Source organism: Andrographis paniculata, unplaced genomic scaffold (assembly GCF_009805555.1).
Source record: "Andrographis paniculata isolate CXL003 unplaced genomic scaffold, ASM980555v1 Contig89END, whole genome shotgun sequence".
NCBI classification, from domain to species: Eukaryota; Viridiplantae; Streptophyta; class Magnoliopsida; order Lamiales; family Acanthaceae; genus Andrographis; species Andrographis paniculata.
This window is the reverse complement of record NW_026137627.1, coordinates 336,701-355,036: the sequence shown is the minus strand read 5'-3', so window position 1 is coordinate 355,036 and position 18,336 is coordinate 336,701. Positions and strand designations below refer to the sequence as shown.

General features: G+C 34.0%; 1 protein-coding gene across 2 annotated transcripts; it reads right to left on the bottom strand.

Moving 5' to 3' along the window:
• Positions 1-1,726: 1,726 nt before the first annotated feature.
• LOC127242879 (callose synthase 3-like) lies at positions 1,727-16,324 on the bottom strand. Of its 2 annotated transcripts, none has more exons than XM_051262589.1 (43): positions 16,080-16,324; positions 15,102-15,324; positions 14,490-14,590; positions 14,126-14,250; positions 13,916-14,009; positions 13,674-13,784; positions 13,463-13,579; positions 13,254-13,346; positions 13,066-13,157; positions 12,654-12,780; positions 12,061-12,198; positions 11,869-11,945; positions 11,697-11,790; positions 10,841-10,960; positions 10,631-10,745; positions 9,937-10,271; positions 9,794-9,846; positions 9,653-9,713; positions 9,395-9,476; positions 9,226-9,275; positions 9,026-9,112; positions 8,052-8,189; positions 7,853-7,947; positions 7,633-7,720; positions 7,010-7,170; positions 6,804-6,927; positions 6,545-6,642; positions 6,334-6,460; positions 6,106-6,257; positions 5,738-5,847; positions 5,539-5,664; positions 5,301-5,369; positions 5,027-5,213; positions 4,806-4,959; positions 4,521-4,640; positions 4,334-4,449; positions 4,141-4,224; positions 3,885-3,997; positions 3,555-3,784; positions 2,672-3,469; positions 2,544-2,594; positions 2,272-2,457; positions 1,727-2,195 (listed from the first exon to the last, which is right to left on the bottom strand). In XM_051262589.1, the coding sequence occupies exons 2-43, from the start codon at positions 15,280-15,282 to the stop codon at positions 1,947-1,949; spliced, it is 5,829 nt and encodes a 1,942-aa protein (XP_051118546.1). In that variant the 5' UTR covers positions 15,283-15,324; positions 16,080-16,324; the 3' UTR covers positions 1,727-1,946. The 2 variants fall into 2 exon arrangements, with proteins under 2 accessions (XP_051118546.1, XP_051118547.1); XM_051262590.1 differs by having other exon boundaries at positions 16,089-16,324.
• Positions 16,325-18,336: the final 2,012 nt, after the last annotated feature.

Sequence of the window (18,336 nt, the reverse complement as noted above, 5' to 3'; positions counted from 1 at the left end):
ATTTAACTATGCTAATTATATTGTATTCAATTGAGACCAATACTTCTTCATAAATATTTTTATATTACAATTTAAAATTTGCGGATATTTTTTTTTATTTTTATGTATTTGACATGATATGAATATTTGTATATGAAATTGATATACTTATTGTCTAACAATATTTGCACAATTTATTACAATATATTAATTAGTTTATAATTGTTTTCAAATATACATATATAATTGTTTCAATCTACAATTGCTCTCTAAATCATAAACAAGAAATTATGTAAGCATATATATATATATATATTCAAACTTTGTTTGTTAGATAAATATTTCATTAGTTATACAAATCAAATTAAAACTAAAATCAATATTTTTCTATAAATATCTTGTATTACAATTTAAGAGTTATTTTCGTATTTTTATGGTTATTCATTTTGCATTACTAATTGATCACATTTTCTAAATTGCTGCAACATTATTCCATCGGTGACCATTTATGTTATTAGTAATTTTTTCCATTGTGGACTTGTGGTCATCTATTTTTTATGGTAAGAAAGTGAAGTTATAATATAAAAAATTAGCATTTGTATGTGTAGGTAAAAAGGGAAAAAAAAAAAAAAAAAAAAAAGAATTGATAGAAAAAATTAAATAAAAGCATCATAGAATTTTTAAATGAAATTAGGGTGAGAAAGAAAGATTTGTAAACACAAAGAGTAAAAGACAAGAAATTAATATTTAGAGATGAATAAGAATTTGACTACGGAATTCAATGGAAGTTGTATGAATAAATAATCCCATAAGAAGCGGTCGAATTGATGTAGTATATAAATAGCTTACCCGACTAGCATAATTTATAGGATATTACATTTAAAATATAAGTTTATTTATACCAATTCGATGCTATTTTTTTTTTCTCTTGAATGCAGCAGTGTAAAATATAAAATAATAATAATAATAAAAAAAATCAGACAAGAATAACGTATTTGGAGCCTAATTTTTTTTTTTTTTTTTATCATAACTATATAATTTTATTAAAAAAATTTAAAAATTAGAGCAAATTAATAAAATTAAATAAATTTTATTATTTTTACACAAATATATATATATATAATTTAAAGGGACAAATTATTAAAAATACATAATATTTTTATTATTTAAAGTGATAAAACAAAAAAACCATATTTTGGAAGCTGGAAGAACAGGTACCGCCCTTTGCCCTCATGTAGGTTCGTCGCTGATTGAGTGGAGGTAAACATTAGTATAATATGTTTGATTTTAATTTAAAATTATATTTCATATTTGATTTAAATAATACTCCATACATATTTTTATTTTGGAACGTCCAATTACAAAGTAACCATTTCATATAAATACCCCACTTTTTTCCACAAATACCCTTACTTTACATTACATCGTTACTTTTATATCAAAAAAACAAAGGCAAAAATATCGTTACACTACTTTTATCTACCCACTATAATTAAAATACTATTATTTCTTAAACTTCGGCCAAAAATAAATGTATATTTTGATTTTGATGTTAAAATAATATTTGATAGAATGTTTTGTATATATATTTTTTTTTTCAGAAAAAAACAGAAAATTCAAATAATAAAATTTGAGAAAATTTTTCAAAAGAAACATACCCTAATTTGGATATAAATTACTGGGCCTAAGCCCAATCGAAAAGGCCTTACAAAGCTCATAGCAATACACTTAAAAAGGCACCAAATAATTCAGTGTGTGAATATTAAAAATAAATACAAAAGAATTGCTGCAGCCTCACCAAATAAATACGACAATTAAAAATAAAATAAAAAACCAAAAAATAAAAAACACAGCTGCAGCTAGTACATCTTACGTAGTGAGGAAGATGAAGATGAAGACGATGATGATTCAAATAACAGTTGAGAAGAAGACGTTGGTTCTTCTTACCTCATTACTTAACTACTCATTCACTCTTTGTGCCTGGAGGATCTGTCCTTCCGGTGCCCGCCGAGGATCCGAGAAATCTGAAGGCCTCGACTGAAGGCCTGGTTGAACAGCATCCTCGTCTGGAACTCCGACACAAATGGGAACCAAGCGAGGAAGGCAACCGGCGTGAAGAGGAGCAGCCCCATCACGATCTCGTATCCTCGCGCCAGAGTTCTTACCGAGCCCCAGAACCCGGCTTTGTGCACGATTGGCTTGCACGCTTGAGCGATCTGGACAAAAATATTATGTTAAATGATCGTCTCACCTTAAAGCTTCTTGATTGTAATAAAAGATAGAGATGGATACCAGCAGTAGACCCCAGCCGGTGGGCATGAAGGCGAGTATGCAAACCAAGATATCTCTCGGCGTCATGTGAGCTAACGCGATAAGGATGACGAGGATGGCAACGAACGTGACGAAGATCAAGCCTTTGAAAAGGCGGAAGACCAGCTGGAAGTTCGCGCTAAACTTCCTTCGACCCACGGAGATTGTCTGTGTCGTTGAAGGAAGATAATTTGCTTTCGGATTCAGATTGTGTTTCGAGAAAATGAATTTAGAGAATCGATTATGTCACTCACCTTCATGACGAAAAGTATCAGAAAGATGACGAGCCATGATATGCCGTATACCTGTAATAATTTGTTCCGTTAAAAGCCCGGAAGAAAGGAATTCGAAGGGGAAAGTTATAATTCGAGGGAAAACGTACCAAAACACTTTTCGTCCTCCGAGTCATGTGCAAGTGATAGACGAGACCATACTGATAAATGAAGAATCGTAGCGCCAAAACAATCTCGGCAACAAGGCCTCGTTTCCCGGAATGGCGTAGATGATCCTGCTCCTCCTCCCACCAAGATTCCCAACTTTTCTCGGGAGAAACTCCGATGCCTCCTCTGTTACTGATCCACTTATTCCAGTCGGTCCAATCATCGACTATCTTTTGCCATTCGAAGCCCGAGGGGTTGAAGAGGAAGGGGGCGAAGAGCCAGGTGCCGACCATGAACCACATCGAGACAGTGACTAAGATATATGCAACCACACCTCTGTAGGACTGGCCAAATATTTGGTAGACGAGTAGCAGGATCATGAGCTCGAGCCCCTTGACAAAGTGGCTACGAGAGTAGAGCCGGTAGTTCTCGGCAAACTTGGCATGGAACACGACGAATCCGCGTCCGGTGGGCCTGTATTTTGCACCGCCATGAAGTAGTGTCCGGCCATAATAATGGGTTTTGGTCCCGAGGGAAAAGGTGAAAAACACAGGTGCGAGCTGCAGCTGCATAAGTATGAATTCACTTAACGCAGTCCGGAAACCCTTTTCCAAACCAATCTCCATCATCATAGGAAGAGCCATCAGGAATCCAATTTGAACGAAGGACTGAGAAGCGAGGGCAAATTCGACAGACTTGTTGTCTCGAATTTCTGGTTGTGTACTTAAGCCCTTTTCAAGGCCACTAAGAACAAGGTAAAGGCGACCGTATAGGAAAACGTACACTGTGAGCACAGTAATCTGCGACAAGAAACAGAATTAAGGTTAGATCGATGCATGAGTTAAAGAAGACATTGAGACATGGATGGGCAACGATTTCACGTACCAAGGTACTGGAGTAGAAACCAATGGTGGTGAAAAAGCAGGAAAGCATTCGAAAAAAGTCGAAACGATGCCCCAGCCTGTATAGATCACGACTCAATGTCTGTTCCCCATTTCCATTAGCAATTTTGGCCTCAAATAGAGAAATCTGGTTAAGACCCACATCCCTCCCTTTACCGACTTGTATGTACTCATGATGAGTTACATTGCCTTCACGGAGTGTAGAATTAAAGCCTGCCACAAGTTGCATCGGGCATGAGCATATACATATGCATACGACCAGCAAAGAGTATCTAAACTCAGTAAACATCAATATTATGACGCATGATCCTACCGGCAAAGATGTCCTCGCTCAGGTTGATAATCTTGGAGGCTTTGCTCACCCCACCTCTTGTTAGGTGGAACAGTCTATCAAAAACATCTGGATGACCATAGTGAAACCGAACCCTGGAGAAGATAAAGGAAAGAAAGCAAGTGAAACAGGATTAATTAACTCGGAATTTAAAAAGTGAAACAAGAAAACAAATTGAAAGTTGTCAGACCATCAAAACAAATTCGGATAAAAGCTAACAAGAGGAGACAAAACTTACTTGAGAGGGTTTGCAAGTAATCTCTGGCCAATAGTAACAAAACTTGTCTCTTGATTAGACATAAACCAAGCAAGAGAAGAAACACTGCATTGTTAGGCGAAAGAAATTTAGAAGTGATGAAGATAAAAAAAGTCAAGCAAATTTTAAAGTGATGAAGATAGGAAATTCGAATGGTGGTAGATGATGCGCTGACCTTCCAGTGAAAATATGCTCCCTCAGCCCAAGAATAGATGGGTGCCTCACATCATGCCGTTTAAGAAATTCTTGAAGCAAGTTTCTCATCTTTAGAGCTTCTTCCATGTAATTATCCTAAAATATATCTACAAGTCAGCACTATACTCAAAAGATGATTCTCAAAGCAATATAAGAAAACATAATACCTGATTCATATCAATTGTTTGTAAGCCTTCTCCACGTGTGAAAATAATGGCATGATTTTGATTTTCAGGCTTTCCTTCCCCCAATATAGCAGGGCCTGGTAGTTTTATTCGATAGATGATCTGCAAATAGAATTCCACCAGCAATAGAAAAAGTAGGACACAAAGATATAACTAAATCAACTACTGCCTCGACCATAGATTTGAAAACCATAATCTGTTGAATCAGAAAAGGCAAAGGATCACACTTTCATATACGACCCATCTGTAGGTCTTCCATTAATTTACCTGATCCAGATTTTGCCCTGGTTCTGAAGAATTTGACTTTGGCAAAGCAGCCTTCACTAGTGTAGAGTAGTACACCTTATCGTTAACTTTCTTGGTTCGGTCTTTACTTGGTTCTTCAACCTCATCAATATATGCTACTCGAAGCGACGGATACCTGATGAGAGAAATGTAAGAACAGGAAATGATTGCAATGAAACATCATGACAAGTTACAAGTCGTACGTTGTCATAAGTCTCAATATAGCTTGTGCACGAGCATCTCCGGATCGCTTTTGTATACCATACAGCTGGCAAGAGACCACATATGTAAACTTCATATCAGCTACAGCTTGGCATTGTGTCCACAGTGACCTCTCTCCTTGAATCTGATCCTCGTTTAACTCAACAGCTTTATACCCCTCCATTAGAGCTGTTTAAAATTGAAAAGCACTGTTCTCATTATATGTACTTTTACAAAGTATGAAAGTGCCTTTAATTCAAGTGGACTGATCAGTACCGTCATCCTTCGCCATATCAAGGAATGCTTGGAGTTCTAGAGCCTTGCGATAATACATCATTCCTCTAACTGTCACAATTTACGAACAAACAAACAAAAAGCCCATTTAGAGCCATAAGCATGAGGTTACATAGCAATTATAGCCCAATCAATCCCAAAGTGTCAGCATAGCAAAAACCATAGCAAGGAAAACTTTTAAGAAGAAAGATACTTATGGGTTTCTTTTTATCCACCGTACCAGTTCTGGTCAATGTTTGACCCCTGTATGATGCCCAGAGACGTAGCTGTTCTTCTGTTTCATCAGAGCCCCTAAGTTCTTCCTCGTTGGTACACTTAACCCGCTCCAGAAAATTGTTCCATTCATCTGCATATTGTTAATATAAGAATGTTGGCAGAGGCTTAAACATGCATGAGATGATAACAAGTCAATTACAAACCTGGGAAAATTTTCTGTAGGTAGAAGAGAATAGAAACACCATCTTCATTTGGAACTTCTAGCTCAGGCAATGAGAAGAGAACTTCTTCCGTGTAATACGGAGTCAAAACACTATATGAACAAACTTTGAGTGAGTTTTAATCCCAAGCAGAAAAACGCAACAAAATTCTGAGATTAACAATATCCCACACATCACCATACAATTAATGGCATAGGCCATAGTAACTAAGATATGGAAACCTTTTCCCTATAAATTACAAGTTTTCAAATGGGACAAAATATGAAATCTGCAGTAGCATATTGACTTAACACGGCATGGCATTGTACGTGCTGAAATGACACGCATGTTTTATAAAGAAAAACACTTACGAGAAAGAGAGCATATTGCGGACTTTAGGAGCCGAAGGCATGTCCATAAACAAGGAATTAGAGAAGAAAGATATACGCCTCCTGGCTTCCAAGTTTGATGGAACATCCATAGCAGATTCCTTCACAGTCAGCAACAGGTACAACCTCTTGATCTGCCACAAAGGATGGAAATGAAATGTTACACATAGCTCTAAAAAGTTGAATCAGCAGACCACACCCAACCAATACCTTCTCTTTCCATGCTTCTGATTCAGGAGTGGGGAATTTGATAGCACCAGCTGAAGCAAATAACTGATACTGTTGATCAAGAGGAGCCATTCCTTCATGGCCCGTTCCATGAACTGAATCTGTCAAGCTATTCAGAGAAGATAGAAACAAAATCAAGATCACTCCATCCAGTGCCTGACAAAGAACACTTGAAAGATGAAAGAAACATTACATGGATATATCATTTTCCATTATATCTTGGGTTACAACTTCAAGCATATCTTGGAAGAGGATAACAACTTGATCCCTGTCCTCTGGCTTATTATCTAGCTGCAAAATATTGCCAAATTGAAAATAATTTTAGTTAACAAATCCAGAGAACAAAATGATCTCTCAAGAGAAGAGAGAAAGAGACAAAGAGATGTGTGTGTGTGCGTATATATGTATATATATATTAGCAGTACCAGCAATTAAAACTTAAAATCACCTACCAAGTATTTGACAAGCCTAACAAAGAGATCGTACAGACTTGGAAGCTCACTCAGCCTATATTCAGTTGATAGATCATCTTTCTCTATATGCTCATCAACTTCTTTAAACAAGTGCTCAATAACCCTGAAACGGATAAGAGGATTAGGTTTAGAATAGTACAAAGACAAATGGCCGACACCTCAAACTGCATTCAACAGATGCATACTGTTTCTCGCGATCACCATGAACCAAAAATTTGACAATGTTGCGAAATGATGCATAACACTCGCGGACGGCAGAGTACATGTAATCATCACTTCTAATCCGCTTGTTCAGTTCACTATCCTTGCCATTGCTGTCTTTAGCCATATCCACTGCTATTGGGATCTATTTGACCCAATTTCAAAGGAATGGGTGGGGAGAAAAACATACGTGTTAAAGCCAAAGATATTTTGAATAAACATAATTATGTAACTAGTCACATTACCAATTCAGTGATGAGAAAAAATAAACTAATAAACATATTTCTAGTTGTCGCTGATTATTACATATATACCACAATTTCACAACCTTAAATAATCAAAGAGTCCTCATCATGGTGCTTTCAGCTAATAACATATTAAAGGAAAACAAATCACGCATTATATGAGAATGATCTTAAACATGTGTTAACTAATAGTTCCACATGATATCATTAGCCCATCTCATTTCTTCACCACTGAGGAAAAAAAAAACCGCAGGTGTAAGCCATAAAATGGAGGTGACAGCAAAATTGTCCAGTAAACGGAGATAATAGGGAAACACATCCACAAATTATGCCAGAGAAAGATCTAATTGTAAAGGGGAAACCTTGCTGGCAAGCAAAAAAGGAGGCCATTGCATTAGCTCCACCATATCACGATCTGCCCAATATGGAACAAGAAGCAAATCCATTTCCCTGACACCAGATTCAACTTGAGCAATCAAAAGAATATAAAAGTATTCATTTTATTTTCTTTGCACAGGACTTAACATGAAATAATTAACAAACCAACAATGATTGATATTCAGATTTCAGATTGAGAATCACCTGTTACTTATGAGATCCTCCTCTCTAAAACTTGTAATTATTTTGTTCCACAATTGAGCAAACCTTGCAGCTTCTTTTTCCTTGCTTGATGGAATCTACATTATATACACAATTACAAAGGAATTTCAGTCAAGTTCATGCACTACACTTGATGTTAGTAAAAATCAAATGATAAAGATATTGAACAGATATGCACTACCACTTCAAACTTGCGGGAGAAGGTGGCCTTAAGTCCTTTCTTTTTAGTTGGCTCAGTTTTGTCCTCTGGAATCAAACAGGCATTAAAAGCACCAGGTAATGACCGGAAGCGGGATCTGAGCATTCCCAATGTTCGAATCTGAAACAAAAGATGAATTGTGTAAAGCCCAAAAGTGAATTACTACTTTCAGCTTTAAACTACAAGCCATGCCAACCATCAACCTCGAATGAGCATCTTGAATAATCTGCTAACTGAGATACATGCATCAATCCTTTCTTTCGTTGTTTTCAATTGTTTCTGCTAGAATCTATTCTCTAGTGTTAGGTCTTTGTTTCACTATAATGCTTCAGTTAAATCAAACAAAACCATGAGTTTTCCTCTATCAAAATCAATGTTAAAATGATAGTTGGAAGTTTTTTAGATGTAACAAGAATAAATCCAGGATCTGATATGGATTACTGGATTTTATAAGATATTTTCAATGGAAACAAATTTGAACTCGGATTAAGATCTGTTAGCATTAATCTATTTTGAGAGTATCCAAAAACTAAATGACATGTAGTGATGTATCATTTCTACTATAACACACTTTCTAAGTGTATCTACTACTTTAGGTTCATGGGAAAAATCCGATAACTCTAACAGCAACATCACTTTTGAAAGTCCATACAATAATGACCCCCTAACAAATAGTTTTGATATATATTATATTAATGATTAAATGATAAGAGATAGACTGCATTTAAGTTAATTTAACAAGAGTCCAAGACAAACGATAAGAGATAGACTGCATTTAAGTTAATGTATCACGAGTCCGAGACAAATGAACTCTTGAACCATTCACACTAACAATAATTCTCACTTAATGAGGTGGAATGTAACATATTTCTGTGCTGTCCTTTAAACCAAAAAGATTTGATCGATGGATTGTACTAGAAATCAAGGTTAATATCACAGCAGAGAAATTTACCAACCTCTCCAAGTCGTCGAAATGCACCATATATACCTCCAAATAGTGTAGAGAAAATGGCATACCAGATCTGTGCATCCATGAAATAAACCTGAAAATGGTAATTAGATGAATGTTGGTTATCTGAAGAGGAAAAAGAAATGCCAAGTATAAGAGAGATATTGGAAGTAAGATGTTCTACATAAATCAAAGTAGAATTCATACAAGAATAACAGGAGCCCAAAGTGCAATTACGACACCTATGTTGTTTCTGGCTGCAAAGATAAATATGTATAATCAATTGGTAAGCAATATACATCAATAGTTCCAAATTCTTGGTGTATGCAGAAATGGGAGAAATAACTTTGCCTAAGCTTACAATCTCATTGCCTACCTTGGGGAAAAAACTCATGCCACTGGTAAGTGGTTATATGAACCTCCATGACGGCATTTGTTGGACCCACAAGAGGCCTTATCTGCAATGCGAATATTTGATGATAGGTGATGTATTGTATCATAACAGAGATGGCTTAAATCAACACAGCAAGACACCCCATCAAATCATAGTAAATCCAAGACCAAACAAACTCCCACTAAAAATAAAATGCATGTTTGTTATAATAAAGTTATAAACACAATGGCTAGTAGATACCTCAATATAAAAACTGAACGCCAACTTGGTAACCATAAGGAGCACCCAGAATAATGTGTACCTGAGAAAATAAAAAGAAAATTAATATCAAATAAGATGGTCTATATAATAAGTTAATAACCAAATAAGAGCAAGCCTTACTTAAAGAGAGAAAATGTGCTTTCATGCATTCCCCTTCCAACATAAAGTTGAGGCTGTAAGAATGTATAAAAGAAATAGGTAAAGATCATTAGTAAGCTCTAAGTGATATGTCAAAAATGCTGCCAGAAAATTTTGATGCATACCTGAGACCACCACATCATTAGCATCACAATCTTATAGTTGGAACTTTCAAGGAACCGGCGAACAGTGGGAAAAAGGAAAAGGAAGGCAGCAAGCATGTTTGGGGACAAGTAGATAACAACAGCCAAGATAAACAATGAAGGAGCACTTGAATTACTGCCAAACCAACTTTTGATTGTTTGTGCAAATCCAGGAGGATGTTCCCATGTATATGCATAGGTAACAGGGAGGATCACTACCCATGCAGCAGCAGACACAACCTTCAAAATATATCGCAATTTGACATAGAAAGACATGCTCCGTCTAGCTTTCCAGCTCAGAATTACATCAAGTACAGCTGCAGTAAATAAGCATATCCATATCAAAAGGATATAATGAAACAATCTTTCACAATGATTCAAAATAAAGATGCAGCAACCAACACATATGATAAAATCGTTCTCATTAGCATGAATTTTTTTTCAATGATCCATATTTAAATTTACCCATGTTCACACTCCAAAATTTATCCAATTCATTTTGGAATCCAACTATGTTGAAGCTACATGGCTTCCCTTGGAAGAAAAAAAATGATTATAGGACCAAAATCTGTTATTTAATTAACAGATGGTATTCACCATTTGTCACAACATAATAAAAACATGTATAGTCAATAGCTAGAACAAATACAATAAACCAAGACAGATATTGGTTTACCTTGTCCAAGTTTCAATATTGCAGCCGTTATAAAGATGCTTAGTACTTTCATGAACACTTCAGAATCAAAAATAGAACTTGGTTGCCCGCCATTCCAAGCAAGAATAATCATAGCCTAGACAAATGACAGTGTTGCAACAATAAGTTAATGAATAATGCAAATGAAGGACAATGTCACAGGAAAATTTTTAGAATTCCACATGTTCATACCTGCAAGCACAATATAAAGAAGCTCCACATCCTGTCAAAGCTTCTAAAGATATGCCAATATGATCGAATCTCTACAAAATTAGCTTTCCCCACCCATCGGTCTCTCGTGGGTTTCCTTTCCTAAATATCAAATATCACAAGAAAATCTCAGTCTTGAGATACATTGGAGATTTTTCTTCAAATGCTGGCAAAAGATGATATACATATAAATATATATGTATAATTTCTACATAATTAATGACTGATGTTGGGTTCTTAAAATCCTAACAACACTAAGATGGGAATGGAGGCTCCACTTGTAAAATTTTGTAAACAGATGAACAGAGCAGGTTCATGTCTAGGTGTAGTAGTAGATCAAATAATATAATTCTAAACTCAGGAACATGATCATATGGGTATAAATTACATGATCATATGGGTATAAATTTTGATAAAATAAAAGAAAATTCTGTCTAAGTACAGGGCAACTTGCCTCCCAGCAGGAACAAAATCAAAAGTTTGAGGATAATCAATCCTTAGGAGGGGAAGGAAAAGAAGGTAAGCTTATTAATATTTATATTAGCAAGCCTCGAATATGGTACACTACCACACATACAATCTAAGTACATTCTAAGCCGGCAAGGCAAGTCACACCAGGTGAATATGTATGGCAGGCCAGACCAAATGGCGTCAAGAGGATTTGAACTCGTGACCTCACGGTCACAGATCCAACCCTAACACCACTAGGCTTGTGAAAGGCAAATAAGAGAGATAGATTCAAAAGACAAATTGAAAACAATACTCAATCACTGCAGCCATTTGAACTACCAAACTATGTCACACATTGCAAAATCAAATATCTAGGAAAGATCTTTACCCCATTCTTTTCATTATCAAGTTCATTTACTGTCCTACAGAAAAAGTCAGCATCTGCACGCATGGGCCAACCTAATCGAAAACAGTCTACAGACCTGCACATTTACTAGAAAAATTAGTACCAAGTGTTTAAACATAAGTCTGCTTATCCAGACAGTAAAAGAATATATTACCAGAAGTACTCATTCAAATCATCATAATTTCTCCACTGCGAGTGTTTTGATTTTGCTATTTTGCTTCTTGCAGCTTCCTGGTCAAAAAGTGAATCATGAGAATACAGGGGAAAATTATTGATTCAATAATGATAATGCAGGGAAAATGTACATAAACAAAATAATCTCAATTACACATTCTACAGTTTATACCCGAGCTATCACTTCATAAATTGGTGTGACAACTTTTTTTAAGAACGCCTCTTCCTCTCCTCCATAAGCAGGCTTCACATTTTCACCAGTCATCGGACTAACATTTCCAGCAAGCATACCATAAAGTTCAAAAGCCATCTTACAAGGAAAGAAAAAAGGTTCATAAGGTTAATGGGTGAAGAAAACAAATGAAATAAAAAATAACCAAATCATGGTTATGTCACCATTAAATTGAAGAAAAGCACATAGCTCCCCAATGGCGGGGAAAAAAATTTCACGTGGGTAACTTAAGAAACTAAGAGCAACAAAGATGAAAAAACATAAAAAAAAAAAAAAAAAAAATGTTTTCACAATAGGTATAAGAATATACAAATGCTGAAAAAATCAACCATATGTTATTCATGTATGTGTGTGATTGGCACAATTATATAACATTTCGACCTTCAGGTTGCAACAAAAGTGTCCGCTAAAAATGCCTTCTTAAAGTATAAAATTAAAAGCCAAAAGTAAAGACACTCCGGTAAGCCCAGTTTGTCTCATCCATAATTATTTTTCATCACTTTTTAACATAGAAAGTAAGCAACTGAGCATACATGATGGTAGATATAGCAAAGACACTCTGGCATGAATCTTAAATTTGCAGCTTCTCCCCATATCAGAAGATACAGGCCCATATATAATAATTTCCTCTGTTGCACCTCCTGTTGTATGGTGGGTAGCCTGAAAATAGGATAGGCGCAAACTCACTAACTTGAGTAGGTCAAACATGACTATAAAATTTGATTCAAAGATATCAAAAGCAATCAAAATCACAGGTTATAATAGCTGATTCTCTTTTTTCCAATAGCAATCATACATTAGAAAAGTATGGCCAGCTATATTTGGGACTTCGGAGAAGAGCACATTGATAATAATGAAACCCACACCAACATGTAGAAAAATATAAACTTACAAAGAGCAGAACAACATTATCAAAACTGACAACTTTTGAAATGAGGGACGTACCAAAGGCTACTTTTGCGATCCAAATACTTGCACCACTTCTTGTAGTTTTTGAAAAGCTTTTTCATCACTTCATCTATAGCACGTTCATCCAACTAGAAACATATAATCATAGATTATTATTCAAAAAAGATGCAAACCTGCAGTACTTCATAACATTAAATCATAGAAGATGGTGTCGGATGGAAAACCTTGGGTTGCTGATCAGGCTTTGGAAATTGTCTTATGTGTACATTAGCAAGTAGCAAAATCAAATGCTCTCTCTGATTTGCCACACTATCTTTCTGCAGATAGTTCAACAAGCAATTTCACAGTATGAAATACAGAAAAAAGATCACAAATAGGAAACAAGTTGTTATTCTTTTGCATCGGATACATGAAAGATGTCACGCTACTTCACCTGAAAGCCAAACATAGCTTGCAGCCAGTCTAGAATATCTTCATCTTTCTTCTTCTTGTAATCCTTCGGCCAAGGAAGACCCCTAGTATTCCGAAGTGCATGTACAGCAGCTTGAATCTAAATATGATGATAATGTCAAGCAACACAAGATTATGAAATAATAAAATGCAGAACATAAATAAATAACATAAAGTGAGACTTTCAAACAGACCTCTGGATACGTCATGATTGCCTGGTTTGCACTGTCAGGATCTAGAGGAAGAATATTATAGGGTACATAAATTTCAGTCTTCTCAGCAACTTTATCATGAGTTTCCAGAATCTGTCACCACGATGCAATGAGGTGTAAAAGATTACATGCAATGTGGTATCCACACAAGGCTTAGAATTATTGAGTCATGGTGTGAAAGGTAGGGGAAAAAATGTCACTCACGAAAGAGTAAGGTGTTTTACCTCACGGTCAACTTCCACGGACTGCGTCTGGTTAACTGCTTTCAAAACCTCAAAGAGAACATTAGCCGTTTGGTATGCTTTTGTCAGCTGTGCACTGAAATTTAAAAAAGTTGAGTAGTAAAACAGCAGATATTAAACCATTTAATAATATTCTGCAAGTTACATTAATCATATGATAATAGTTCCTTCATAAATTTAATGCATACTTACCGATCTGCTTTGTCAGCTGCACTTTGCAAAGCTTGAATATACTTTTTATAGTAATGCTGATAGAAACTCTGCATCTCACGGGCATCACTTTTTTTCACTCTTCCCATTAACGTTGGATCATTTTCCTGAAATCACCACAGCATTCACAGAAAATAAAAATATAACTAAATAATTGGAAAACTAAGCAACCAAAACAACTGACAAGATGCTTATAAAAAATAGTAATGACAAAATGTTGCTGGAGGAAGCCACAACTACTCAGAAGTTCCAATTATAATTTTCTACTTATGATATGGAGCTGGTAAATGGAATTTTCAACACAAAGCAATTCATTCAATTGCAACAAAAATCTACTCGTATTTACCCTTTCAAGACGCTGCAATAGAGCTGTTTTAAACTGACGAACACCTCGTCCACTTGAAGTGGGATCCAACCTATGAGCTTTCTCAAATGCATAAAACCGACCTGTATACACAATACAGACATTGATATTTGAGAATTTTACGAGTTTTTGGAAAATAGAAAATATATATATATATATATAATAAAAAAGGATTAGTGAGAAATGCAGTAAGGATGCTAAGAATTGGGCTCTTAAAACAAGCAATGCAATGACATACCATTAATACAATAACATATGGGTTACTGAAAATAACACAAAAAACAACCATAGAGAGTAGCATGATAGCCATTAGATATGTCTAAACACCTTACTATTTATTTTCATTTTTTTCTCATGAAAAGACCCAAAGCGTCATTGATGGAAGAATCATTATTGTCGGATTCACGTATGCTGGAACGTGTTCTGCTGTTTTATGTAATGAACTCGAAGAAATTCTACAATTATATAGAACCAAAGGTAGAAATTGTTCCATTGTTTTCTATGACAAGCACAAAATATCTACATTGGTGTACAACCAAAGTAAAATTGTAGAGTCACATAAATTCTACATTTGCTGAGACATAGGGGTCTTACAGAGATATGCCACTCGAGGATTAGCAGGCTCGACTTCATTGGCCACACGAAGGATGGGGGCAATTTCAACCAGAGAAGAAGGCACTACTTCACTGTCAAAAATAGACTCCCCAAGATTCCCCGCCGTTTGGGTGCGAGTTAACTGAGGAGTCTGGTGACCCCGTCGCGAAGCCATTATCATTTACTCTCCCTCTTTAACAACACGGTATAACAAAAGGTGCCTCTGCACAAATGAAATTAAACTGAATTACAGCCTTCATCCACTCTGTGAGTATACACACAGATCAACAAGATAGTGCAATTTCAACACAAATAAAAACAAAGGCAAAACTAGAAAATATCATCCTGAAATAGAATATACGGAAAAACAGAAGATCAAACGAAATTGGAACAGCTAAATTTATTTTTGAACTCAGAAACCACAAATTAAACCAAAAATTGGCAGCGGAAAATCATAGGAAAATCTGAAATTACAAAAATTGGCGTAAGGTCACTATCATCTTATCAATCAAAACAAAGTTAAATCTAGAAAATACCATCCTGAAATGGAATATATGGAACAACAGAAGATCAAACGGAATTGGATCAGCTAAATTCATTTTTTAACTCAGAAACCACTAATTAAACCAAAAATTGGCATTGGAAAATCATAGGAAAATCTGAAATTACAGAATTTGGCATAAGGTCACTATCATCTTATCAATAAGCTATTTTTTATTTTTTTTCAAATCCCCTCACATTGCACCAAAAACAACACATCTGCTCTTCAAAACCAAATTCGAAAGTAAGAAATTGCACACGGTTCAGAACTCACAACTGTAAGATAAAATGCAGTCCAAAAAATTGCATCCACAGCAGAAAATCAAACTCAAACCAAAAACTCATCACCGGTTACCCAAACAGCAGATCAACAATGTAAGCATCAGTAGCTGCATTAGCACACCTAAAATTAGAGACAAAAAAGGACAAAGTACAAACCAAACTAACATCAATAAAGCCAGAGTCCTTTCTACTCCTGCATTACTCCCCTCGCCCCCAAGAATGACCTCGAACTGGAAATACCTCCGCAGCTCCGAATGAAAAAAAAAAAAAAAAACGCTCTTCGGCAACCCTAAGAGAGAGAGAGTGGGGGAGCAGAAAAGGAGATGCAGTGGGCGAGTGAGTGGGATGGAGGGGACTGTGCCTTTAAAGCTGCTTAGAAACAAAGGAAAAATATAGAGAGAGATAGGAGAGAGAGAGACTGAATTCTGCAATAGAGAGCGGAAAGTAAGAGAGAGAAAAGAGCAAACTCTGCAGCTTGAATATGCGTGCCACAAAATTCACCCGTGATTTTGCTGTATATTACGAGAACGCCACCACCGCACAACGGTCAAAAAAATGATTTCTCTTTGTTTACGGTTAAATAAATATTATTAAATCAACGTACTTATCGCAGTCCGTACGTGTGCCGTAAGCATTTTCTTTTATTTTAAAATAAATTAAAAACACTTGTTTTAGTTAATTTAAAATGTTTTTATTATAATTATAAAAATATATTAATATTAAAATGCTTTTAAATTTTTATATAAATTATAAATATAATATATATAATATAAAAAATAATATTAAAATTGTCTTATATACTATTTATTGCCACCCATCTTTAGAATCTAGGAAAGTCCAAATCATACCGATTTTAGTACCCATAGTTACCTAAAAAAGCAAAAAATGAAAGGGCAATATGGGAATTTTTGGTTGGTTTAATTTTATTTTTTTTAATCAAAATTTTTACTCGCCGTGTCCCAAATAAATTGTAACATTTGTTCTTGGCAGCAAGATAATTTAAAAATTAAATGATATAATAAAGATAAATATATATTTTATTTTTTTATTTGGATGATGTGAAGTAATAAAGTGTGATGTAGAGATTAAGTATAATTAATTATTTACTATTTTAAAAATATTACATGCTAAGAATAAATATTGCAGATTGTTTGTGACTGGAAAAAATATTTCTTTTCGGCTGTATTTGAGAATGCCTAACTGTTAGTATAAAACACAGGAGTATATTTTATCATTATACATAAATTATATTTATGATGTTATAAGATAAAAAGTAAATTATATACTAGCATATAAATATAAAAATGGTATAAATACTTGGTATTTTATTTATTATATAAAATTTGTATATATTAAATTAATGCATGTATCAAACAATATTTTTATTAAAAATTGATATTTTATATGAATAAAAAAGTTAAATATAATAAGTTGTCTTTTTAAATTAGTTAATTAATTGATCAACGTTCCTTCTAAAGTTTTTTTAAAGAGAAATAAAACAAATTATAAAATAAAATTTTGATCAATTATTTATTTTTTATTATAAAAATTTTATTTAAGATTATTTTTATTTGTATAAAACTAATATAATTATATTCGTGTTTACAACAAAAACATCAATTTTGAATTAATAAAATATTTTATATATTTTTATTAAAATATGAAAAATGTTATATTATTTGTCATAAAATAAATATATTAATTATGGACAACCTTATAAAATTCAATTTTTATTATTCACCATGTACAATTTAAAATTATATATATTATTTTCTCTTTTAAAATATTATATCAAAATATTATTAAAAAATTACAAATCAAAATTTTATTATACATCAATTTTAAATCACAATCACATCAAGTCTTAATTATACATATAAATTTTTTTTAATAATATATTATGAATTAAATAGATTTATTTAATCTAACTTAAAACTTCTCTTAACCGATAATCAATGTCTTTAGTTTCAAATTTTTATCCCACCCAAGTCTTACTTTTCTAAGTCCCATTGAAAGATTATTATTTTCTATTTTTGTTCGTCCCAAAATAAAGTTACCATTTTCTAATTTAAGTAATTGTACTGTCTAACATAATAAATATCTTTTCAATTTACAATATATTACACAAATATCATTAATTTTATTACACCATATTAACAGGGGTATTTTTATTTTTTTACTGCAATCCAATATAATATTAATATTAAAAAATATACGTACAAAAAGTAAATGTCACCATTCAAGTGGACGGAGTGAGTAATAAAATAATAAAAAATGTATTTATTTGTGTTTTATATTTTTTTATCTCTTATAAAAACAACTATTGGATTGGATAATTGGAATGTAAGAATTTTGTAATAAAAAAATATTATAGTATTAAGAAAAATGAAATTCTAAAAATATAAAATACATT